Below are 27,656 nucleotides of genomic sequence, written 5' to 3' on the forward strand. Positions count from 1 at the left end.
AGTTAAAAACTTAAAGAGGAGGGTAGTGCACACAAGAGTGCCATCACTTCTGACACTAGTTGTGAGTTCAGGGTGTTACCAGAATCACCCTCAGGTTCAACAATTCACTAGAAACACTCAAGGAACTCAGTGAAAGCTGTTAAAATCATGGTGCCAGTGTATTATAGCTAAAGGATACAGATTAAAGCCCGCCAAAGGAAGAAGCACATTGGGCAGAGTCCAGGAGAAATAGCAAACATGGAACTTTTTTTTGTCTTTTCCTCACAGAGTCATCGACAACATAGCTTTCCTGGCACCAGTGTGTAATGATACACATGGAGTATTGCCAGCTTCATTTAGGGGAGCTCACTTGAGTCTTATTGTGCAGAGTTTTTATAGGAGCTTATTCACGTACTGCCCACATGACTGACTTTTAGTTTTCAGTCTCTTTGTAGATAGAACTAATACTGTATGGCCCAAATCCCCATAATAAATCACATTGTTAGTCTGTTGGGTGACCAAAAGATATTGGCATGATATTCCAAGGGCCTAGAGATCACCTCCTAGTAACTCCAGCCCTCTTTTTGTATGAGGTTAATTTTTCACTACACACTAATTCTTTCAGGTAATAAAAGCAGATGAGATCACACTGAAACAAGAGTTCACAAAACTGACTACAAAGGCCATGAAGTGAAATAGTCAGATGAAATGGTCCTTGTTGTCCACAGGACCAAGTTAAAACATCGTCATTCAAGGTGACCTTTCCATATTCTAGATTCCACTCAACTTTCCTCTTTGTGAATTCCCTTCTATAGACAATTAGAGTCCTATTACTTGGGCATGCCAAGTGCCTTCCTGCTTTGGATCCTCTGCTCACACCACCCTTGTATTATTGTACAGTCGACTCTTGAACAAAATGGGTTTCAACTGTGTGGGTCCATTTATACACTGATTTTATTTGATAAATGCAGTACAGTATTGTAAGTATATTTTTTCTAATCATTTTCTTAACATTGTCTTTCCTCTAGCTTAATTTATTTTTTTTTAATGTTTATTTGTTTATTTTGAGAGAGAAGGGAGGGAGTGTGTATGGGGAGGGACTGAGAGAGGGGAGAGAGTCCCAAGTAGGCTCTGTGCTGTTAGCGTGGAGCCAACACGGGGCTCACTCCCACAAATGTGAGATCATGACTTGAACCCATCCTGTCATCTCCTGGGGAAGGCCCCTTTCACCACTTGAACCCTTCCCTAGTCACTTTCTTTACTGACTTCTCATAGATAACTTTGCCCATATCATTTAATTTGGCTGTTAGCAATATGTCTCCTTCCACTGATATTTGCACCTATATTTTATGTTTACAAGATCTTAATCTCTTGCAATTTAGGGATATTATGGACTATATCCTATTTTTTTTTTTTAATCCCCTGTCACCTAGTACAATGTCTTGTACATGGCAAGTGTTGGATGTTTGAATGGCAAACTTTCATACAGACATGTGCAACCAGGAGCATATTATTCAAGCATATGAATTAAGACATCTTGTAAAAATGATCTGAATTATACTTATAAATTTCTGAGGTCACCATGTTAATCCACAAAACTATTGGAATAATTTTTGGCAATTCATTGAAGACATCTGCACACAAAGGTCAGCAAAATTCTAGAAAATGTCTAGAGAACTATTGACATTCTCCTCCCACCTCACAACTTTTGCACATGCTTTTCCCCTTTGCCTGTAACGCTCTTTCTCTAAACAGTTGAACCTACCCTCAGAAAGTCAAAACCACCCTGCCTAAAATATCAGTCTTCTCCTCACGCGCTATTTACATTGCTTTATTTTTTTAGATAGTAATTTGAACTAACCAGTACTTGTTTTTTGTCTCTTTTCCCTGCTACTAGAATTTAAGTCCTATAGGGGAAGGACATTGTCTTGGCAACAGTTGTTATCTTCTGCACCTAAAATAATGCCTAATTCTTAGTAGGTACTCAGAACTAGTACTTGTTGAATACATAAATGAATTTGCACTATGCAACAAATAGCTCAGTTTTTTTGTATCTTCAACTTTTATGTCATTCAATATAAGAAGATGTAATTTAGCTCAAAGAGTTTCAAAGAGAAGCATTTAAAGCAGTTGACAGAGTGGTAGAATATTTTCTAAAATTATTAAAAATTATTCAGCCTATAAACAATAACTAGGTATGCACATAGTCAAAATTAATAAAATTACAAAACTTAAAGGTTAGGTGCAAATAGACATTTTTATCAAATGCTAGTTATTAGAGGTGTTCTTTAGTTTTGTGGAAAAATAAAAGAATGTTATTTTTATACAATGGGAGTAAATGTGGCGCTCTTAAATTTTTTAATTTAATTTAATTTTTTATCAAGGGGTTTGATGAAAATCATAATTTTTAAAAATAATGCAAAGTTAGAAATGCATCTTGCTTTGAAAAATAACACCATGGAGTTCAGTTATTGTGCTTCATTCCAGCAGAAGTTGCAGAGTTTATCGCTGCTCATTGGATGAGTTTGCAAGACTGTCAAGTGCCTCAGTTGAACCTTTATTTTGGGACAATGAGTGGTTAGCCACCCTGAAATGAGGACATATCCAAATATGGTCATAGATGCATTTGGTGGGTGTATTTGGAGTCTAAAAGTAACCCCAGGTATTTGTCATAGTCATCTCGGCTCTGACCTAAATTTCATAAGAACTCTGGCAAATCCAGGTTGTACCCATAGGCTACAATACTACTTAGTTTCCCAGTCCCAAAAGAATGCTTTGTTTTATTCAGATATTTCCTACTGCAGTCCTGGCACTTCCTTCAGGATCAAGGTATCTATCATGAATATTGGCTGGTCTTAGAGATATGCACCTTCCTCTCCCCTCTCCTTCCCCTTCCTTTAGTTCTCATTGTTGCTTTTCTCCCTGAAGAGATTTCTTTCTAGTTGAAGCCAGAATATGGCTTATATTTTTTACCTTTGTGTCAGGCTTTGATCCTGAGACATTTGGTAGCATGTGTGTTCAATGCCCAGGAAACGGGTTGCTTATGATATGATTGAGTTAATATTTCTTTCTTTGCTTCCATAGTATTCCACTTATGCTAAGACTCCCCCTACCCGCATATTCAAGGACTGAAGACTGGCAGTGATCCATTCTTTTTGTGTTACTGTTTCTAGCCTACAATTTCAATAGCATGTTTAAAACCAGAGTGCACTCTCATATTTTCTCCTTTTATCTCTGCCTCTTTGGATTTTTGGCAAACATCAAGGCAAATAAGTCAGACCCACCACTGCAACCCCATCTGCTTTCGGGGACATGTAAGCCGACCAGTTTGTGATGTTTTACCATAGATCTAGCTCCAACATAGAACTGAAGGAGGATCCCTGTGAAGTAAGAATAGAAGGCACGTTCTAAGGTCAAATATTTTTTAAGCTCTGAATCATTTATCTGCCAACTGTGAGTAGGTGTGGTCTACATTGGCATTTTTAGTAACACTAACAAATTGGCATGGTATTTATAAAGTTGAAGTAATTTTGTGGTCGATGAAAGGTGAAAATGCAGTTATACTTTGGATTTGACAATAGGGATTAATAAGAACAGATGCTTGTCGTAGTTGTAAAAATGTAGCAAATTAAGGCACAGTCAAGGTGTTCCTTTATCAGACATTACTTTTACACTTCATCTGGGGCTAAGGTCACATGTGAAAACAATCATCTGCAGCGAAATACCTTTCCAGTTGTTGACAGCCCAGAAATTGTTTTATAAAAAAATTATAGTCTATGGTCATCCAAACCTATCCTCCTAATACTTGTTGGCACTTGAATGCCGTATTCATTTTTTTTTCTCACAATAAGCAAGTTAAGTGATGATTCTCTTGGAATAGGAATTGAAAGGATGGCACACATGTCAGGTATACCCATAGTACTAGAAGAGCAGCTAATATGAAACACTTGATGGAGACTTTAAATTGAATCCACTTAAAATGGTCCAAAGTTAATTGAGCTACTTATACATCCTAGAGATGATTTTAAATTGATCTTCCACAAGCCAGATTATACCCTCTGTTGGACCATGGATTTTATTTACCACGCTGGAGATGATATCTGTTTTGAAAATAAAAAAGATAATTTAGCCTTCTGATGTAGCAGTTTGGAAATTAAAGAAAATCCTTTGTAGGTAAACGAAATAGAAATTTAGTTTCAGTGTGTTGGCAGTGTCAGGGCTGTGGGGTGGTGAGGAGGCAGGTAAAACTCAACTTCTAAGACTTTCCTCTAAACCTCTCTCTGTTACTCCCTGTTACTGGTCTGAGTCAGTTTCTGTGTGTGGTCCAACTTGACTGCGGCTTAGACAGGATAGATGATCTCAAGGACTCTGCCTGCCAGTTACGTGCTTGGCGTCAATGGTCCAGAAGGAAGGCATGCAGAAGAGACAGTGGCATTTGTCCTGTCCAGAACTGCGACGTAAGGCCTTCTCTGGTTCTCACAAGCTAAATTCTGAAGCAGTGGTGGAAATGGTAGCTACTCTGGCAAATTTAACTTCTACCACACCCTGTCCTTTCCATCCTCCTGAGTTGTGTACATCTTTATTGCATGGGCATATGCAAAGCTGCAGTCAGAATGTCTACCAGTTGATAAAACATTACTTTATGCAAATGATTGTTCACTTTTGCTCTTATTCATGGATTGATAGAAACAAGGATAATTTAGGACACGCGAGATACATGCTAGGAAATTCAGAATGGGGAGTGTATATATTTAAATGTCATCGTACTGAAAGCTCTATTCATAACGTTCATGATATCCAAAGAAAAACAGTGGTTTATTATTTGAAGTGCACACACAAAAATGTATAAAATGTTATGTTCACCAAAGTATTTAAACAGTTAAATGTGATTCTAAAGGAAAAAGAGGAAGAAATAATTAACAATTGCTATTTTGATTTGTTTCTTTAATGAATACTGAGTTCATACCAGGCAGCATGCTAAGCACTTTGCGTGCATTGTTTTATTCTAAATGAGGTAAATTTAGTATTATTGTCCCATTTTATAGATGAGGAAACTGAAGTTTCGTGAGATTGAATAACTTGTTAGGGATCCTATATGTATTAAGTGGAGCAACCAGGAATAGGACCAGTGAGTTTATCTGGCTCCAAGCCACTAGCCCACCAAACTGGACTGAAGACCAGAACGGGAGATGCGTCTACGGGGAAATAAATTGTGGGTCAGACTGTGAACTTGCGGGCATTGGTGAAGTAGCTGCCCATGAAGGAGTGACTTCTTCCCTCTTCCCTTTCTGAAGATACTGTCAGGATTTAAGGAGATTCTGCTTATGGGAGCCATCCAAGAAGACGACCTCATTATCAGTTTTGGTTGTGCTATAAAATGTTTTTAGCCATATTAAAAAAAAAGTTTTCGCATGAAACCTTTTAACTCTGGGTATTTCGATGGTGAAATATTTGGCCTCTTTTTTGTCCTTCTTATGAAATCTTCTTATGAAAATTGACAACTATAATTGAAATAAATGTAAACAAAATTAATATTGAAGAGAAAAATCATTTTTATCTTCATTTTTACTGAGTGTTACTGAGCTTTGATTCAAGTCTTTGTTGAAGAAGTGAGTGAATTTGGGAGATTAGGTGTGGATTCTGGAAATGTGTGCTGTTTTTACTCTCTACAGTATGGGTAATTGGGAGGAGGTTAGCTTGAGCTTTGAAAAGATGATTATTTTCTCTAGTACATAATTTCATTTGTATTAGTCTCTTTATAAGACTCTAATGTACCTTCTGACCTTCAGTTATATGAAAGGGATCAGTGAATAATATAGCAAAATATTTTATTTAGTTTATTAAGTGAAGTTCCAGAAATTATTCCCTTAGCCACCTGAGAGCAGTATGTTGGAAGAAAGCTCTAGAAACGCACATTTGTAGAGAGCATTTGAAAGTAATCCTAGGAAGGGATGGTTCATTAAGGAAAAGTTGATGATTTTTACTTTCATTTAATTTTTGCCCATTTATTTTTAGAAACAAGGAAGATTCAAGTGTGCGTAGAAAAAATTACTCCATATTATGCATAGTTACTTTCTAGAAAATTTTGATCAATTTCCCTTTCTCTGAATCAGACTGTTGGTACCATTTAAACACAGTATGATGCCAAATGAGTAGGCAGTTTCTAGGGAATATAGTCCAATTATTTCTCTCCCTTAACATCTTGAAAAGTGTAAAAGACTTATCCTGTGAACCACTCAGCACATGTTTGCCCCTGAAATAGTTCAGCAATGGCAGTAGTAACATTTTCATTGGTCATCTTTTCAAATAGCTTATAAGGGGAAGCTATTACTGTGTGGAAAGAAAACCTTTCTATTAGGGAAAGCCTGGGCAGTGAAAACTTTTCTTCTACCTGGTACCAGATCCCCCACTCAGGGGATCTCCTACTTAGGACACTGCCGTAACCAGCCATATCTCTTTGTACGTTACCTTTATGTGTGCTCCCACCTCCCCTCAAAATTTTCTGTCATTAGAAACTGCATTTATGTTGATAAGTATAAACTTTCTAGGTGTCCTGACACTTAAGGTATGGTAATTTTTTTTTAAGTTTCGTTTCTCTTCAGCTGTAGCCTTACATTCCAATAAGCCTTCAGAGTTTCCTCTGGACTGATTTGCAGTGTCTTCGGTGTTTGCTAGCAAATTTGGAACATTTCAGTTTGTGTCCTTTCTCTACATGGTATGAGATCTAATTACCACTTAGTGTGAAATAGCAGCCGAAATGAAAAAAGGCAGCAAGAGAAGGCACTGGCTTAACTCACAGTTAATCAGCTATTTCCTTTCTTACATACTTCTCAGCTACAGAGAGAAAAGGGAGATAGCACTCACTAAAGTAATTCATGTATTAAACGTTTTTTTTTCCTTTCTTGATTTTAACTAAAATAGGGGATTTGTTCAAATCTTCATGCAAGCAAGACATTAAAGAACACTTAATTTGCACTGGTGGCCATTGGTGCTTCTTAAATTGTGCAAAGTATTTTCATCATCAGGGTTGCCGGAAGTAGTTCCATCCTATTTTCTTGACATTAAACAGAGAAAACAACATTTCTAAGAATCAGATTCAATCAAATGAATGATTAATCACTTTTTATAAGGCTTAGAATTTTATTCTAATTATTATTCTAATTAATCTTTAGTCATCTTAATATAGTAGTTTTGAGGGTTTTTGTTCTCTGGAGTGTGTGAGTTGGTAATTAACCTATCAGGGAAAAGATTGATACCTTTACTTTTTAAAACTATTGTGGTCTGAGTTTTCACTTATCAGATGGTCAAAAATGTGAAAAGTTAGTAATATGTGGTGTTGGGCAGGTATGGAAAAACATCTTCTCCACCAGTGTTTAGAGTATGTATTGTTGCAACACCTCTGGAAAGAAAGTATCTTCATCAAAAATGGAAATGTGTACACCCTTTGACCTATAGTTCCAACCACTAGGAATCTATTGTTGAACATGTATGTATAAAAATGTTCTTAGTGATATTATTTGTAATATAAATAGAAAAATGCAAAAAATCATTAATAGAATATTAAACCATCATATATTTTTATCCAGATGTACCTCATTCTTTTTAATAGCTGCTCTGAAAGACACTGAAATATGCTTGCATGTACTGATAAGGAATATTCTGTAAGTTACCCCATTACATGAAAGGAGCAGATAGTTTTCTTCTATTTGTGCTTCAAAAAGCAAAGGATGGAGATGTGTGTATACAGCTTCCCTCCCTCACCTCCCCTCACATGAGCATATGTTCACACATCTATAGATAGATGGATGAAAGGATACAAAAGAAACTGTTGGTAGCATTTATAGCTGGTGAATGGGACTATGGGTCTGGAATGGAAAGCAGGTATTTTCAGTGGGGGGAAGCATACTCTTCTTGTGCTATTTGACTATTTTCTTTTTACCATACGTATATATTATTTTTCATTATTAAAAAGAAATTTTAAATTAATGACCAGGTCTATTTTTTTCTTTTTTAGGACTCAGCCCAGGAGAGTGTTATCACTAGAGATATTCATCGTACGTTTCCTGCACATGATTACTTTAAAGATACTGGAGGAGATGGCCAGGAATCACTTTACAAGATTTGCAAGGTAGGGCCCTCCACCTCATTTTTTTAAACTTATTTTACAGGGCTATATCTTAGGAACCCATCTTACAGATTTTTTTTCTGTCTTCATTTTTTATTTGCTCTGTGCCATGTTGATGCTGGACAGCCAGAGCCCCTTGCCAAGAGAGTTCATGGCTTTACATGAGAAAGAATTCAAGAGCAAGTTTAGAGAAAGGGATGAAGATTTATTAAGTCTAGAAGTAAGAAAGAGTAAGAAAGGAGCTACTTCACAAAGTAGCAGTCTCTCATCGGAGATGAGGAAAAGGATCCTCTTTGCCTCGAATGAAGGGTTTTAAGTGGTTTAAAAAATTTTTCTTTTTAAATGTTTACTTATTTTTGAGAGAGAGAGATACAGAGTATGAGCAGGGGAGGAGCAGAGAGAGAGGGAGACACAGAATCTGAAGCAGGCTCCAGACTCTGAGCTGTTAGCATAGAGCACGGAATGCATGAACTGTGAGATCATGACCTGAGCCGAAGTCGGATGCTTAACCGACTGAGCCACCAGGTGCCCTGGGTTTTAAGTTTTAAAATTAGCTAACCTTTATAGGAAGGGGCTTAGTCTTTAACTTTGGCTTTATCATTTGCATGGGTGCTTAGTTTTTTCCATTGTCTTAGGGTTGTGAAATTACCTACAGGTAGCAATTTTAAGAGTGTCTGGCCTTTCTGGCTTTTACTGCCAGAGGGAATAGGGTCCTGTGGTTTTCTGAGTCAGATTTTGTGACCCTGTTTATGACCTGCTGGCTTTTAGGTTAAAGGTCAGCCTAAAACCAAAATGACTTTACTTAAGTCAGTTTGTCTCTTCAGTCTCCCTTCCTTCCTGCCTTAGTTTTCTCTGCTCAGTACTGAGTCCTGAAGGTGACTTTTTGGCTGCATGTCCCATGCCTGCTTGTCAGGGAGGGGGCGCACTATGACCTCCTTTTGCTGCTAAGGAGAAAGGAACTAAAGGTCCTCTCAGGCTACTGTAGTAAAGGCTCAGAGGAGTCCCGATGACTGCCCTTATGACAATTTAATGTGGCAGTTGTCTCAATTTTTGGACAATACATAAGGGTAAGAAACAATGTGGTTTTTTAATACTATCGAGGTCTCCGATATTACTAGTATACCCTGACTTATGCCACATAATACATCTTTGTGCAGTTTTTATGTCCCATTTTGAAACCTTTACCCTCATTATTAGTAAACCTGAAAGAAAACCTTTTCCTGAATTTTAGTAAATACGCTCTACTTGGATAGAAAAGATTCTGTTTCTGTTAATGGAGAATAGCTATCAGATTGGTAATTTTTCAAGGTTATATCATAAATGCAAAATGACTTTTTAAATCATTGCATATAGTTAACTCATATTGTGAATGCTAATTGAGGCCAAAAGCTAAAAACTGCAAAGTCCATTAAACAAAGTTTTGCCCTTTATCCTCAAATTTAAGATGCCTTACAAAATGTGGTGGGTAAACTCCACATTGTCCTCACCTACCATCCCAATAAAGGTTATTGCTGAATGGCGGACTACAAGAAAATCTTGTAGTAATATGGAGAAAAGGCAAGTACAAGGGCTAATTTATAACTTAGGTAATCAGTTCTTGAATAATTAAATTTATCCTTTTATTGAGTAGTAAAAATGGGCCAGTTGGACATTCAGAAGTATGTTCATATATCAGTGTCATTTTATATTTACTGATGTTTTTTAAATGTTATTTATAAAAGCCCTTGCCTGCTTGTGCTAGCAAGTAAGACTGATGGCCTAATTCTGTAAATGGCACAGCTTTCATTAAAATCCTTCTTGCATGTTTGTAGTTTAGCCCTCTGCCCTCTCCTATCTTCCCTTCCCTTCGCTTCCCTTCCCTTTCCCCTTCCCCTTCCCCTTCCCCTTCCCCTTCCCCTTCCCCTTCCCCTTTCTCTTTCCCTTCCTTTCTCTTTCCCTTCCCATCTCTTTACCTTCTCTTTACCTTCTCTTTCTCTTTTCTCCAATGTAGCCATTTGGGTGATGATAAACACTGATCAGAAATCTTTTTTTATATGGTTATATCGTCAGAGCTAGAAATGCATAAATAACTTAAACTCTGAGAGTATACTGACTTCTGGAAAATAATACATCATCTAGTTTTAAAAATGCCACAAACCATTGAACACCCCTACAGATGTATATTCATTATAAGATTGTAAAAGGCAAAAGTAATTATTAAAAATTTTTCTACCAATTTTGAAATTCTGTCAACTAATTAGCTTCTGGCTTATGTAAGGATGATAACAAAATTTATGTAGTTTTTAAGTTTATGTAGAAGGGTCTGACCTATGATATACAGGAGAACATTTTCCTCCTAGCATTCAGCATATTTTCAGCCAAACTTTTCCCTCAATTTTTCTCTGGTTGATACTAGATAATTTTTTCACATAACTAAAACAGATGGTTCTGTGTGCTTGCAGCCTCTGACTTAACAATTTTGCTCCATTGTAGTAAAAACAGTATTTCTTTCCCTCATTATATAATATTTACAGGAGAAATATCTGAACCACTACCAAACACAAAAATAAAAGTTAAATAGTTGGGATATTTAAGTAGTTGATATCTCTTGCTTGGATATGGCAGATAATAATCCAACCTTGAATTCATTAGAGAGTATTCATTAGTACATTCACCCAGCTTGTGTGGCCATGTTAGATCATCAGTGTATATTTTGCAACATGATTAGACAGTTTTAAAGCCCTTGCTGAGTTAAGAGTATTAGAACAGGGGTGCCTGGGTGGTTCAGTCACCTAAGTGTCCGACTTCGGCTCGGGTCATGATGTCGCAGTTGGTGAGTTGGAGCCCCGCGTCGGTTTCTGTGCTGACAGCTCAGAGCCTGGAGCCTGTTTCGGATTCTGTGTCTCCCTCTCTCTCTCTGCCCCTCCCCCACTCGCACTCTGCTTTCTCTCTCCCCAAACATAAAATAAACATTAAAAAAAAACTTAAAAAAAAAGAGTATTAGAACACTGTAGCTCTAAGATACCTTATAAATGTTGAGCATTTTAAATTACATTTTGTAAAAATGTGGAAAACAAAAGAATCATATTAAAAGCATTTCAAAACTCAGCATAGTAAATAAAAGTTGCTAAAGCTTATAATGTTGTACTAAAATATATATTACCTAACATTTTACAGTGCCCTTTGATAATGGGAGAGAGCAGAGATTAATATTTCAGAATATGTTGGAGAAACCAAAATTTGCTGGGGTCCTAATTGACACAGTTCCTTCTTCTCTTGATCTGTTATGTAGTGATTCAGCGCTCATGCAGGGAAACCTCAGGTGGTGGTGATAAGTCACAAATTGTGCATACATTTTCCTTTGCTTTTTCTATCCAATTTGAGCCATAGTCTTTCATTTTATGACCTTCATCCCATATCCCCCAAAGTTGCTATATGTAAAAAGGCCATTGAGTGTGGTCTGCCTGTTATATCATTTTTATTCCTAGAATCATATCCAACATCATACCTCACACTCTCAGCAATACACCTTTGAGTTTCTGTCCTGGATACCTTGCACAACCTGAATAAACATTAATAATACCTTGATTTAAAAAGGCTTCTTCTTTACCAATTTTTTTTTCTTCCTTAATCTTTTTCTTGTCTTACTGCACTGGCCAGAATCTCCATTAATAGTACTAAAATGAAGCAATTATAGTGGACATTCTTGTCATGCTCCTTATTGTAATGATTTGCCATTAAGAATGATGTATCTTATTTCACATCAGCAACACACTATAGATCTTTTTTTTTAATACGGTGTCTTTCATGTGTTATAATAATTTCACATTTACAAAGTACTTTCACATATATTACTTCATTTATTTCTGACAACTTCTTATCAGTGGAGCCTATACTAGAAATATAATGTGCTGTGCTCTTAAATTGAGACAGAAATTATTAAGAGAATTTCAATTATAATAAGTGTGGAAATCAATTCTGGTTTCAAGGATATAGAAGTCTGACTTTGTAGTTAAAAAGTTTTCTGTGGCTCTGGTGAAATGAGAAATGATCTGAACTGTCAGATTAGAGAGAAGACTGTTAAAAATTTGCTGTCATGTTTTAATGGCCCTGTCAATTTCAGTTTTTTGCCTCTTAATATCTTTTTCAAAGTAGGAGGAAATTGAAATGGTTCAAAGATCCCTCTGTTGTCATAAATTTATGTGTGGAAGTTAAACTGAAAGTATAATAGAATTCATAGGATTCTGAAAATGAAAAGTTTAGGGTTCTCCTAACTCCCTCCATCCCTCCCCTCCTCCTTCCCTTTTCTTGTCTTTCCTATTAGTCAGGTCAATAACATATTTTAAAATAGTGTCCTTGAAAGGAGGGAAAAAATACTAGCACCCCAAGTATCTTTAGCACTTTTTTAATTTAAATATGTTATAAAGTCTATTTTGAGTTAGGAGACAGGTTGGCACAGTTTAAAGGACTGAACATCAGGAAATCTGGTTCTTGATTCTTAAGCAGACCTAAGACTCTGGGAAAATCACTTTTTGGATTTCCTCCTCATTAAGACTGTGGGGTTTGATATGATTATTCCAATTCTAATTTGAAGTGATTATAAGTGTTTAAGTTTTTCCTTAAAATATAACAGATGAGTGCAGAATTTAACAATTCCCATGTCAGGAGTTATATATATATATATCCAGCCATCTCTCAATACCAGTGTTAGAAGTAAGTGTGATTTAACTTTACAGACTTCACCGGCTTTCTATTATTGTGTTTGGGTGTGTGTTTCATGCACACATGAAATGGAATAATTTAGTGATTTACTTTGAGATATAAATCTCTTTAAAAACCTGAAACAAGTCAGTCATAGAAATCAGCTAAAATATTGTTCACAACAGTACAGATTGAAGAGACTCTTCGTGTGCAATTTAATTTGAGTATTATTGCCTTTTCTAATTTTCTGATTTGAGTAACTGCTTTCTGAAAAAGAGGCTACTGCTGTGAGTTGAATGGGACGGGCTGAATATATTACAGAGAGATCAATACCTTTCCTCATCTGGGTTAATAATTTGATTGTATAATGGTTTGTGAAAGGACAAAAATAGACTTAACTTTAAAATAAGCTTGTTTTATCAAATATTGTTCTCAAAACGAGATTGGATTTAATATAAGAACTGAAACATTTCAGGTGTTATTTTGATACCAACAATGAGGGACCTGCTGCATGACTTTGAAGAATGCAAGTGATCACGACTTTTGTAAAATCAGATGTAATCATATGTTATTTATAATGTTTAGTAGAGTTAAGGGGGTATTAATGGTTATAAGGATGAATTATTTTTCACTGAGTTGGTAATATTTTCTTTATTTTTTTAAGTTTATTTATTTTGAAAGAGAAAAGGGGAGAGTATGGAGAAGGAGTAGAGAGTGAGAGAGAGAATCCCAAGCAGGTTCCACACTGACATGGGGCTTGATCCCACGACCCTGAGATCATGACCTCAGCCAAGACCAAGTCTGATGCTTAGCCAACTGAGCCACCCAGGTGCCCCAATAGTGTTTTCAATATAAGTTTCTATCTGACTACCCATAATAGAACTCTCTTCCTTGGGATGCCTGGTTTGAATGACAGCATTTACTGAACCCACTATAGGCCACTTTTCTTTACAAAGCCCAATTTGCCTAACAGCATGTGCCAGCTGTGGGACTCGTCCAGCCCACATCCTTGGAGTCTGATTGGCCCCAGAATAAGGTCTCATTGGTGTGGCAGATTGGTGTTCCTGGATCAAAATGCACCCACAAGGATTTCATTTAGAGCTCTGCCTTGGGGGAATCAGGCAGCCCTTAGAGAATCAAGTAGGCCTTTTCTATTCCCTGTGCATCTCCTCTCTTCCTTGAGTTTCTGGCATGCTTCTTTGAATCATAACAACCTTCTAAGGTAGATCCAAATAGGGTGCTGCTTAGGAACCTTTTGAGTCCCTAGGGTCAACTCTGCTTTGCCAGCACATCCTAATGAGCAATGAATTAAGTGGTTTCAGAAGACCTTGAGGATGGCAGAGTATTCTCATATGAATTAGTTTCCTTAAGGAAAAATTAATTCTTTCAGGTCATACAGGAAGTCTTGGAGAACCTTCCTAAAAATTAGATGATGAAAATAAGATAAAAACAGAGAGGGAGGTGAACCATAAGAGACAAGCAAAATACAGAGAACAAACTAAGGGTTGCTGGAGGGGAGGTGGGTGGGGGGATGGGCTAAATGGGTGATGGGTGCCAAGGAGGGTACTTGTTGGGATGAGAACTGGGTGTTATATGTAAGTGATGAATCACTAAATTCTCCTGAAACCATTATTATATATATGTTAACTAACTTGGATTTAAATAAAATTTTAAAAATAAATAAATAAACAAACAAATAAATAAAAGATAGATAGATAGATAAATGAATAAATGGATGAGATAAGTAAATAAAAGCTTACAGTGTTGGGGTGCCTGGGTGGCTCAGTCAGTTAAGCGTCAGACTTCGGCTCAGGTCATGATCTCACTGTTCCCGAGTTCGAGCCCTGTGTCAGGCTCTGTGCTGACAGCTCAGAGCCTGGAGCCTGTTTAAGATTCTGTGTCTCCCTCTCTCTCTCTGCTCCTCCCCCACTGTGCTCTGTCTCTGTCTCTCTCTCAAAAATAAATACATATTTAAAAAAATTTTTAAAAAGTGTCGGCATGAAAAGGTGCTCAACATCACTCATCATCAGGAAAATGCAAATCAAAACCACAAAGAGATAATCACCTCAGACTTGTCAGAATAGCTAAAGTGAACAACGCAAGAAACAACAGGTGTTGGCGAGGATGTGGTGAAAGGGGAACGAGCTCTCTTGCACTGTTGGTGGAAATCCAGACTGGTGCAGCTGCTCATGACTCATGTGTATGAGTCCTTTTTTTTTTTTTTTTTTTTAATGTTTATTTATTTTTGAGAGAGAGAAAGAGCACGAGCAGGGGAGGGACAGAGAGAGGGAGACACAGAATCCAAAGCAGCTCCAGGCTCTGAGCTGTCAGCACAGAGCCCAATGCAGGGCTTGAACCCACAAGCCCTGAGATCATGACCTGAGCCGAAGTCGGGCGCTTCACCGACTGAGCCACCCAGGCGCCCTGCGTATGAGTCCCCTATATCTATATCTATCTATATATAGATATAGATATATATATCTATATATATGACTACTGTCTTCTCTCCAGCTTGCTTTTTTACTCTATTATCTCTTGATGAACAGATGCTATTAATTTTTAAGGCCCAATTTATTAATTTTTCTTTTATGGTCAGTATATTTGTGTCTTGTTTAAGAAATATTTGCCTAACTCAAAGTCATGAAAATATTTTGTGATGTAATTTAGAAATTTTATTATTTTGCTTTTTACACTAAAGATTATGATCTATGATTGATTTTGATAAAATTTATTAATTTGTGATAAAATTTATCAGTTTTCTTAGTTTTTTAAAAGTGCAACCTTTGGCTTTGTTGATTTTATCTATTATATGTTTGCTTTCTGTTTCACTGATATCTGCTTGTATTTTTATTCCATTTTAAGTTTAATTTGCTGTGTTTTCTAACTTAAAATACATGCCTAAATCAGTAATTTTTTTAGCTTCTCTTTTGTTCGAATAGGTACAGAAAAGGCTACACATTGCTCTTAGATACTGCTTTAGATGCATTTTTGTGAAGTTTGTTTTTCTGCATTAAAGCTCTAATTTTATAATCAATTAAGGTTTAATTTACATACAATAAGCTATATCTGTTTCATGCATATAGTTTGGTAAGTGTTGACAAATGTATACACCTATGTAGCCATAATCAAAATACACCACAATCAAGATACCAAACCTACATCAATCTACAAAGCTTCTGCACAATAAAGGAAACCATCAACAAAATGAAAAGGCAACCTACTGAATGGAAGAAAATATTTGGAAATTATGTATCCCATAAGGGGTTAATATCCAAAATATATAAAGTGTCAACACCAGGAAAACCAAATGATTCATTTAAAAGATGGACAGAGGATTTGAATAGACTTTTTTTCAAACAAGAAATACAGATGGCCAACAGGTACATGAAAAGATGCTCATCATCACTAATGCAAATCAAAGCCACGATGAGATATCACCTCATACCCATTAAAATGACTAGTATCAACAAGAAAGAAAGAACAACTATTGGTAAGAATGTGGAGAAAGGGAACCCTTGTGTGTGGTTAGTGGGAATGTAAATTGGTGCAGCCACTATGGGAAACAGTACAGCAGTTCCTCAAAAATTTAAAAATAGAGCTACCTTATCCAGCAATTCCATTTCTAGGCATTTATTTGAAGACAACAAACAAAACTAACTGAAAAAGATATATGCATTCTTTTGTTTATTTGCAGCATTATTTATAATAGCTAAGATATGAAAACAACCTTAGTGTCCATATATGGATGAGTGGATAAAGAAAATGTGGTATATATATACAATGGAATATTATCAGACCATCAAAAACAATGAAATCTTGCCATTTGCAACAAGGTGGATGGCCCTTGAGGGCATCATGCTAAGTGAAATAAGTTAGAGAAAGACAAATACCATATGATCTCACTTATATATGGAATCTAAAAATAAATGAAAAATAAAACAAGCTCATAGATACAGAGAACATATTGATGGTTGTCAAAGGTAGGAGATGGGCTAAATGTGTGAAGGAAGTCAAAAGGTACAAAGTTCCAGTTATAAATAAATCATGGGGGTATAGTATATGTAGTATACAGTAATGTGACTATAATTAATTATACTGTATTGCATATTTGAAAGTTATTAAGAAAATAGATCTTAAAAGTTCTCATCACAAGAAAAAATTGTAATTGTAGTAAAATAGACTTATTGTGGTGATCATTTTGTAGTATATACAGATATCAAATCATTATGGTGTATACCTGATAGTAATATAACATATTATTATATTTTGTATGTTATATGTTAATTATACTTCAATAAAAATAAACAAAATGCTTCCACTTCCAAAAAAAGAAATGACAGTTGTTCTAAAGGGGAATTACTGGCAGGCAAGTAAAAAAGATTAGAAAATGCTTTTCATGTACTTTTGATTTGGTTTTTTGATACCTCAATACAAGAGAACCAAAAGATCCTTGGATTTCTTTATCATTTTATCATTATGTACATCAAATAGATTATCTTTCCATTTAAGTCCTATCTGTTGAAAAAGGATATCAACTGTATTGGCCCCCAAATTCCTCATGCCCCTTCATAGTAAATCCTATCTATGCCTGACCTCAGGTAACCACTTATCTTCTTTCTGCCATTATAGTTTCCATTTTTCTATAATTTTATAAATAGATCATACAGTATATACTTCTGGCTTCTTTCATGCAGTATAATGCCTCTGAGATTGATCCATGTGGTTGAGTGTTTTGGTAGTCCATTCTTTTGTATTCCTGGGTAGTATTCTATTACAACTCCACCAATTTTGATGTCATATTTTATTACTATTACATATATGGTGATATCCTTGACCCATTGTATTTGGTGACTTTTAGGTTATTTTTTGTTATTGATCTATCTTAATTTTACTATGGTCAAAGAACATTCTCTGTGTGTTTTAACACTTCTGAAATTTTTTGAGACTTGCTTTCTGATTCTAAATATGTAATCATGCTTTTCCAATCTTTTTATAACTTCTTTCTTCTCCTGTTTTGTCAGTTACTGATAAAATTGTGCTAACATTCCCAACTATGAATCTGAGCTTGTCTGTTATTCCTTTAATTTTGTCGAGTTATGCTTTATGTATTTTTATGTTATTATTTATGTTATTAAGTGCATGCAAATTTAGTGTTAATGTGTCTTCATATTGAATAACCTTATCATCATTATAAAATGTCTTTCTTATTGCTAGTATGTACTTTGAAAGAAGTCTGACCAAATTAGCTTCATTTTGCATTGTATAACTTTCAATATCCTCTTACTTTCAATTGAGTTCTTATATTTAAGAAGTCTCTCCTTTAAGCATCTTATAATTGAACTTTTATTTTCACTAGCTCTCCAATTATTTTTTAATTGGGGTATTGAGTATATTTACATTTAATGAACTTATGTATTTAATTTTAAACTTACTATATCACTGTTTTCTATTATGTTTCATCTGTCTGTTTTTTCTCTTTTTTTCCCCTCATTTTCTACTTTAAACTCTGTAACTATTACATAGTTTGCATACTTTTAATGGTTACCCTAGAGATCACAACAGGCATTCTTGATGTATTAGAATACACCTAGGTGAGTACTTGGATCACTTCTGTATAATGCAAGAACCTTACATCTCTTTAACTTCATATATTTTTGGTTCATTGTCCTATTATTATCATGTATTTAATCCTGTACATGCATCAATACCCACCTATGCCCACACACAGGGTATTATTTTTTTGTATTTTAAACTATCCATATTCATTTAGACTTACCTGTTTATCCATTCTTATGCTCTTCATTTCCTCCTTCATTGCCTGCTTCCATCTGGGATTGTTTTCCTTCTTCAAGTTTTTTTTTTTTTTTCCTTTTAATTTTCATTCTTTTTTTTTTAAGCACAATAATGATTTCAGGAATAGAATTTAGTGATTCATCACTTACATATAATACCCAGTGCTCATCCCAGCAAGTGCCCTCCTTAATGCCCATTGCCCATTTAGCCCATCGCCCCACCCAGCACCCTGCCAGCAACCCTCAGTTTGTTCTCTGTATTTAATAGTCTCTTATGGTTTATCTCCCCCTCTTATTTTTGCTTCCCTTCCCCATGTTCATCTGTTTTGTTTCTTAAATTCCACATTTGAGTGAAATCATATGATATTTATCTTTCTATGAGTTATTTCACTTAGCATAACACACTCTGGTTCCATCCACGTTGTTGCAAATGGCAAGATTTCATTCTTTTTGAGCACTGAGTAATATTCCATTGTGTGTGTATGTATGTATGTATGTGTAGACACATACACACATAGCACATCTTCTTTATACATTTATCAGTTGATGGGCATTTGGGCTCTTTCCATACTTTAGCTATTGTTGATAGTACTGCTATAAACATTGGAGTACATGTGCCCCTTCAAAACAGCACACCTGCATCCTTTGGATAAATACCTCATAGTGCAATTGCTGGGTTGTAGGGTAGTTCTATTTTTAATTTTTTGAGGAACCTCCATACTGTTTTCCAGAGTGGCTGCACCAGTTTGCATTCCCACCAGCAGTGGAAAAGAGATCCTCTTTCTCTGCATCCTTGCCAACATCTGTCGTTGCCTGAGGTGTTAAGTTGAGCCATTCTGGCAGATGTGAGGTAGTGTATCATTGTAGTTTTGATTTGTATTTCCCTGATAATGAGTGATGTGGAGCATCTTTTGATGTGTCTCTTAGCCACCTGGATGTCTTCTTTGGAAAAGTGTTTACTCATGTCTTTTGCCCATTTGTTCAATGGATTGTTTGTGTTTCGGGTGTTGGGTTTCAGAAGTTCTTTATAGATTTTGGATACTAACCCTTTGTCTGATATGTCATTTGCAGATATCTTCTCCCATTCCTTCAGTTGCCTTTTAGTTTTGTTGATTGTTTCCTTTGCTGTGCAGAAGCTGTTTATTTTGATGAGGTCCTCATTAGTTCATTTTTGCTTTTGTTTCCCTTCCCTCCGGAGACATGTTGAGTAAGAAGTTGCTGCAGCCAAGATCAAAGTGGTTTCTGCCTGCTTTCTCCTCGAGGATTTTGATGGCTTCCTGTCTTACGTTTAGGTCTTTCATCCATTTTGAATTTATTTTTGTGTGTGGTGTAAGAACGTGGTCCAGGTTCATTCTTCTGCATGTCGCTGTCCAGTTTCCCCAGCACCACTTGCTGAAGACACTGTCTTTATTCCATTGGATATTCTTTCCTGCTTTGTCCAAGATTAGTTGGCCATATGTTTGTGGGTCCATTTCTGGGTTCTCTATTCTGTTCCATTGATCTGAATGTCTGCTCTTATGCCAGTACCATAGTGTCTTGATGATTAGAATTTTGTAATACAGATTGAAGTCCAGGATTGTGATGCCTCCAGCTTTGGTTTTCTTTTTCAAGATTGTTTTGGCTATTCAGGGTCTTTTCTGGTTCCATACAAATTTTAGAATTGTTTGTTCTAGCTCTGTGAAAATGCTGGTGTCATTTTGATAGGGATTACACTGAATATGTAGATTGCTTTGGATAGTATTGACATTTTAACCATATTTGTTCTTCCAATCCATGAGCATGGATTGAGGAAGTTTTTAATATTTCTTCAGTAAAAATCTGCTAGTGAAACTTACTGCATTTCTTTTATTTGTGTGAGGGTCTTATCATTTTGTCTTTATTTTGGAAAGATTGTCATTTGATATGGAGTTCTAGGTTGAGATGGGGTTTTGCCTACCATTTTAAAGGTGTTATTCTATTGTCTGTAGGCCTTCATCATTTCTGTTGAAAGATGGCTGTGAATCTTATGTTTGTTTTCTTTTTTAATATAATACATCTTTTCTCTCTGCTCTAAAATTTTTTGGTTTATCTTTGGTTTTTCAACAATTTTTTGTTTTTTGTTTTTTTAATAATGTGCCCTAGTTGTGATTTTCTTTATATTTGTACTGCTTGGAGTTCGTTATTGAATATGTGGCTTGACTTCATTATTGAATATGTGGCTTGACTTAGTCTGTCACTTTTAGGAAATGCTCAGCCAGTATCTCTCTAAATTCTATTTGGCCTTGCTCCTTTATTCTGGACTTCCAAATATTCATATTTTACTGTGTCACTTATGTCTTCATTTTGTGTTTCCATCTGCCCTTTGTGTCTTCATCTGGATATTTTTTACTAATCCTTTCTCTACTCTATTGCAGTCTTAATTTTGGTTGTTTTATTTTTCAGTTCTGGAATTGTTATTTGATTCTTTTTAAAAATAGATTCCATTCTCCTTTGTGAGTTTTTTTTCCTATTTTCTTGTACAGATTAATCACAGGTTTTTTTTTTTTTTAATGTTTGTTTATTTTTGAGAGAGATTGAGACAGAGCATGAGTAGGGGAAGGGCAGAGAGAGAGGGAGACATAGAATCTGAAACAGGCTCCTGGCTCTGAGCTGTCAGCACAGAGTCTGACATGGGGCTCAAACTCAGCAATGGTGAGATCATGACCTAGGCCGAAGTCAGATGCTTAACCGACTGAGCCACCCACGTACCCCAAATCATAGGTATTTTAAAGTCCAAGTCTGATAAAGTCTAATATCTGATCACCTGTTCATATATTACTATTATCTCTTGATTTTTATTTTCTCATATTTTCTTTCATGCTTGGTTTTTTTTAATAGAAATCTGGATTTTGTATGTGAAAAATTATATAAGGCTTTGAATGATTTTACTCCAAAGAAGATTTAGTATTTTTCTGGTAGGAAGATAGAGTATAATGGATCCATTTGACCCAGTGTGTACTATCTTTTGCTTCATGGGTGAGACCTTCCAGCATTTCAGCTAAAAGCCTGAGGTATTTATTAGAAATCTTCCTCTTTGGTGGGCTCCACATCTTACTTTCTGTGTCCTTGACACTATGAGACCACTGAAATCTCTGCTTAGTTGTTTTTAATATTGTTGCAGACCACTTTTTCCAAAAATTTCCCCTTCTGTGAAATATTATTTTGCTCCTGTGAGGAGATATGAGAGATCACATTTTCGTAATGTTCCCCTTACACTTTTCGTTAGATAAGCGTTCGTTAATAGTTTCAGATTTTCTGTGGGAGAGGGGAAATAGTCACTGATCCTCTTGTTTACAGTGGAACAAAGATGGTACTAGATTTGCATACTGATAAATCTTAATCTCTGAGGGTAAGAGTTTCATTTAGTTTCCCTGCCCTTAAATCACTCATTTTCCATTTTTTATTTTAGGCAAATTGTCTACTTCTTCTTCATTGCCAAGGACAGTTATGTTTATAGCCATTTAGAACAGCAAATGCATGCTCATACATATACATACACATATAAAAGAAATCTTAGCAACTTAAAGTTGGAAAGCTTCACAGTGTGTGTGTGTGTGTATATAGGGGTTAACTTCATGCTTAGCTTTTGCTTATAGTATTTCAAAAACATTTTTTATTAGTATTAAATAATACATGAGGGACTATTTTTGGGTGGGGTCTTTTTTTTGTTCCTGTTATTATACATATTAATAGGACAGACTTTTTATGGGTCAGAGCTCAACTGGGAAGATATGATGTTATTTTAAATATGGATTTTTCTTCTGAAACTGTAACAATAAAAGGTTAGGTTTGTGAAGCTGGAGTCCTGGAAGGAGAATGAATGATTTGTAATGCTCTTGAAAGTGTCTGAAAAATTTTTAAAAATTTCTTTATGTGCTTGGTCCCATAAGAGCTTTTCTGAAATAGCTTTGTAGTTTCTGTGAAACCCGTAGTCTTTCAACTGAAAGGCTAATTGAAGCCATCACACCATTACTAGAATAAGGAAGAGAAAGAGTAGGATTATGAGGATGATAAAAATGTGTAAAATTAGAATACAGGGATTGGTGTGTATCCTAAGGGTTTGATTATAGTCATTCTCTTTCAAAAACAACATTATTCTTTGAGAAAAGAAGAAAAGATTACTTTTTAAAATAGAAAAGAAAAAACTAACCTGCAAAGACGTAACACAAGGAGCCTTCAAATAAAATGCTACTCATGGTTTCCTGAATTTATGATTTTTCTCAAAATAGAGATCTCTATACTAAATTCAAATGCCTTAAATATCCCAAACAATAAAGTCACATTTATTCCTGAGTAGATTAGTTACAAGATTATGGGGACTTATTTCCTGTTTACTAATTGTTATCCAGTTGGCAATATCTTTACAACTTTGAAGCCTCCTCCTTAACCAGACCTTTTCCTGCATCTTTTAAAGACCAAGGAAGGGTGTGAATCTGAATTGCTTTCCACCTCCTTCCCATCTGTCCAAATCTTACTAGCCCACTTCCCTTGTGAAGCTTGTTCTACCCACTTCTACCCACAGTGATTTATAGATTAAAAATACTCTAGAAAGTTTAGATGATTATTATGGATTATGTTTGAACATTGATTAATTTCATTTAAGTGTTTTCTTCAGCGTGTTCAGTCTTTGAGGGAAGAGGTTCTCTCTGATATTTTCTTTTTCTTTGTTTTAGAGAGCAGAGTGCAGTACTGGCTACATGATGTAATATAATTAACTCTGTGCTGTTGACTTGATGAAACTGTGTTATTCCAGGTCCTCTCAGAAGCTTGTCACCAAAACAGGATTAAATGTGTAAGCAGTGTATTAGGGGAGATGCCTGTAAGAGAAAATGGAGACGCTGGGAGAGCCATTGGACTACAATGTTAGTCTGACCCCAAGGGAAGAAGATAGGAAGTAAGATTAGGTAGAAGTGTCTTGGAGTGTAGTGCATTTATAAGGAATGTTTGGCAAGGCCAATGGGAGTCTTTGGCTAAGGTGTGTGTGGGGTCCCACTTCTCCCAGAAGCTGGCCTGCCTTAATGTCTTGTTGTGTTCAGTCGTTGGCTGGGAGTATACCCTGGGAAGTGTGGCCTTAGTGCAAATGTTAGGATGGATTTCAGGACATACCAGTTGGCAACTTGGACCAATTATGTTTTCTGCTGTTGGAGATTAGACAGGTTCATTTTCATGGTCACCAAACAGATATTTTAAATGAGAATGTAATGTATATAAACACTACAAGAGCTCTCTCTACAGTTTCTTCTTCTATAAAATAATTTTGTTTATAATAATTACTCAACATAAGCTCTTTAAAGAGCAAGGATGTTGTTTTTATTTTATAGAGTTCCTTTTTGCTGTCCTTCATGTACCATTTTTTTTTTTTTAAATCAAAAGTCCAAAGATATAAACTAAACACTCTGGGTAATTTCCCATAATCATACGGTAGTTTACTTATAATAGGGGCATTAAATGTTTTTTTAAGTATATGATAGTCTAGCTATTTTACATTTCCTTTTTTTAAATGAGTATATCAGTTCACTTTTAAATTGTTGCCAAGGGCTTTATTTTTTTTTTTTTTTCAAGTGTTATATAAAAGGAAACTTACATCTAGGAATTTTGCCAGCTATGTTAGATAAGAAAATTGCTTTATGAGTGAATATTTGTGAGTACATCTAGTTTTCTATGTTTATATTTGCCAGAGTTTAGATTATTTCATATCAGGGAGTCTATTTTTGGAGCTTATGTTAATACTCTTCTTTTTGCCAGCATATAGGATAAACTTAATAACCTTTTTTAAGCCCCAATTTTTTATCATTAGAATCAACAGACAAAATTATTCTGAATTTATTTATATATGTATGTATACATCCATATTTCCATATATTTTTTAAAGAATGTCAAACTTACAGGAAAGTTGCAAGTACATAATTTTGTTTTCCTATAGTGTTTGAGAGTGGTTTGCCAACATGATGCTGCATCACCCCCAAATACTTCAGGATGTTTTCAAAGAAGCAAGAATATTCTCTTGTAATGAAACATCCAAATCAAAAAGGAACATCGATGTACTGCTACAACCCAAGCCTTAGACTTCATTCAGGTTTCACTAGCTGTCCACATAACGTCCTTTACAGAAAAAAGGACCTAGGTCAGAATCATACCTTTCTATTAGTTGACATCTTCTTGACATCTGGAATAGTTTCTCACTCCTTCCTTTATTTGGTACTTGTGAAGATTATAGCCCAGTCATTTTTTGAAATGTCCCTCAATTTGGGTTTGTCTGATGTTTCCGCATGGTTGGACTCAAGTTATACATTTTTGGCAAGAGTAACACAAAAGAAACATCTCTTATCTCCTCCTCTCAGGTAGCACACAGCTGCAGGTTTTCCCATAATTGATGATGGTCACTTTGAAAATTTTTTTTTAATGTTTATTTCTGAGACAGAGACAGAGCACGAGTGGGGGAGGGGCAGAGAGAGAGAGGGAGTCACAGAATCAGAAGCAGGCTCCAGGCTCTAAGCTGTCAGCACAGAGCCCGATGCGGGGCTTGAACTCACAAACCATGAGATCATGACCTGAGCTGATGATGGTCACTTTGATCACATAAATAAGGTGTTGTTGACCAGACTTCTCCACTGTGAAGTTTCTCTTTTACCTTTTGCAATTAAGAAGTATTTTGGGGTGGAGTAATAATTATATAAACATACCTTCTTCATCAGACTTTGCATTTATTTATTTGTGTGTGTGTGTATATATACAGGATGTATATATACACACACATACACATATTATCATAGTCAGACTCATCAATTCTCATTTTATTCAGTGTATTACTAACTCTCTTACTATAATTATTTGTTTTGGTGCTCAGATTGTTCCCAACTGGATGGTGGGAGACCTTCAAGCTGGCGTTTTGGCATATCCTATCATTCTCTGAGCACTGCCTTTCTTTCTGGCCCAAAAAGATGCTCCAGGCTTTCTTTGCCCCAGAACTAGACCATTTCTCTAAGGATCCCTTCTTTCTTTAGTTAAAAATGGTAGAAAACCAAGATTTCTACACTAGGTGTATTCACTGATATTAGGATGAGTTACTCACAAGTCATCTCACCGGACAGAGCTAAGAAATATATATGTGCGTGTGAATATATGTATAGACACATATATGCATGTCTGTATACAAACAGTTTTTTCAGTATTTTTAATAAAATAATTCACATACCATAAAATGCATCCCTTGAAATAAGTGTACATTTTAGTGGTTTTTAGTATATTCATGAAGTTATGCAACCATCATCACTATTACGTTCTAGAACATTCCACCACTCTAAAAGGAAACCTGTATCCATTAGAAGTCACTCTCCAGCATCCCTACTCTCAGCCTCTGGCAATCAATAATCCACTTTCTCTTTCTGTGGATTCACTAGGTTTTGTTGTTTTTGTTGTAGTAGTTTGGTGACTTTTGTGAACTAATTATATAAAGTCTATTCTTTGTCATGTGTGGCCACTGAAGTCTCTGCTTGGTGGTTAGCTAATGATTAGAAAGAGGTTTGCTTATACTTCCTAGAACCCGTAACTTTCCCACTCTTTGCCAAGGGGCTCTGTGGATGTGCTTAGGCATACTTTTATTATTCAGCTAACCGGGTAACAATTCTATTTTACCTTCACTTCCTGCTTGTGCAGAGCCTCAATCAATGTCAGCCAGAAATGAGAGCCTAAAGCCTTCTCATGCCTTTTCTGAGCTTACCCAAAGCTTTGGGCACCTGTACAGTTTTACACATGGACGTGGACCTCTATATTCTCAGAAATAAGTCTGAGTTTTTCAAAGACCTTATGGACATCTCATTCTATAGCTTTTTCCTTTTAAACCTTTTGGTTAAGTCTGTTGTCTGCTTCAACTTTTATCTACCACCTGAAGGCAGTCATAAAATTAAACAATCACTTGTAATTGTTTTTGACAAATGCCCTGGGGAAAGGGCTTTTCACACTGGGTGAGCCTTGCAAGTGGTCTTTGGGGAACCACCACACAGGTCTAACAATGCTCATTCTCTGCAAATGATTCTTTGCAGGATTTGTAGCCATCCCCTTTTGCTCCTGATGGTCTCCAGGATGCTTGTTTTCACTGCAAAAGCAAGGTGTTAGTTTTCAAGGTCATCAAGGGGCTGCAGAGGTAGAGCTAAGGGAAGTTAAAAAATGCCACAAAGTTCACTGTCCTTACTGAGATTCGGTCGTTTTTCTGTAATAAATGTTCCTCAGGTTGCTGCAAATCTTAAGTCAATTTCCAGAGCACTAGAAAAGCTGATTGTAACGATTTTTGCTATCTTTCCTGCTGTTATGGAGGAGCACATTTGTAGAGATCCTTACTCTGCCTTTTTTGCTGATGTCACTGCCCATATTTGTTTTTATACCTTTTTACATATGTTGAAAATTAGGGATTCACAGGAATACTTTCAATTTCAATTAAATATCAGCAAATGAATTCTACTGTTCTTTTTCCTATATTTGTTAACTCCCTTCTCTAATAATGAAAAAACCTAGTTCTCATTATTTTTCATGTATTTATCCATTTGATCAATATCCCTGTATGTAACCAGCTTCCCATTGCTGTGGCCTCTCCTGTCTTGCACAGATGGCCTCTTTACAGTGGTCAGGCTCTAACATCCCATGTGTGTCACTCCATTGATTCCTTATTCTTGGCCATCCGCTTCCCCACATGGATGGCCTCATCATCCTGGTTAGAGTATAATGTCGGACCACCCCGCTGTGTCATGTTTATCTTGCTTTGCCTGATGGCTTCTGGAAGGAAATGGGAAGTTTGACTACTTTTTAATAAAACAAGAATCCATAAGCATTGTAATGGTGAGTGAGACCTCATCCAGACAGCTCCATACTCATCCTGATGATGGCTCAAATGGGATATGTGGAAGAAGGACATTGTAGTCCTCCTTGACATCAGCCTGTCATTGCTACTATTATTCACCTCATGCTGTGCCCAGGCGCTGTTTAATCCTCAGGCAAGTTTATACAGTGGTTTTTATTTTTACCTTTGTGTTACAGATGAAGATAATCTGCTCCCCTTTATCACAGAA

The 27,656-nt window shown here is 36.0% G+C and overlaps 1 protein-coding gene across 6 annotated transcripts in view; it reads left to right on the forward strand.

Moving 5' to 3' along the window:
- Positions 1 to 27,656, forward strand: part of RABGAP1L (RAB GTPase activating protein 1 like) — a 763,363-nt gene that overhangs the window by 426,592 nt on the left and 309,115 nt on the right. For all 6 annotated transcript variants that reach the window (XM_049635168.1, XM_049635167.1, XM_049635169.1 and 3 more), the window contains one exon: positions 7,994 to 8,107. In XM_049635168.1, coding sequence (XP_049491125.1) covers positions 7,994 to 8,107 — 114 coding nt within the window. The remainder of the gene's footprint in view (positions 1 to 7,993; positions 8,108 to 27,656) is intronic.

Source organism: Panthera uncia, chromosome F1 (genome assembly GCF_023721935.1).
Source record: "Panthera uncia isolate 11264 chromosome F1, Puncia_PCG_1.0, whole genome shotgun sequence".
NCBI lineage: Eukaryota > Metazoa > Chordata > Mammalia > Carnivora > Felidae > Panthera > Panthera uncia.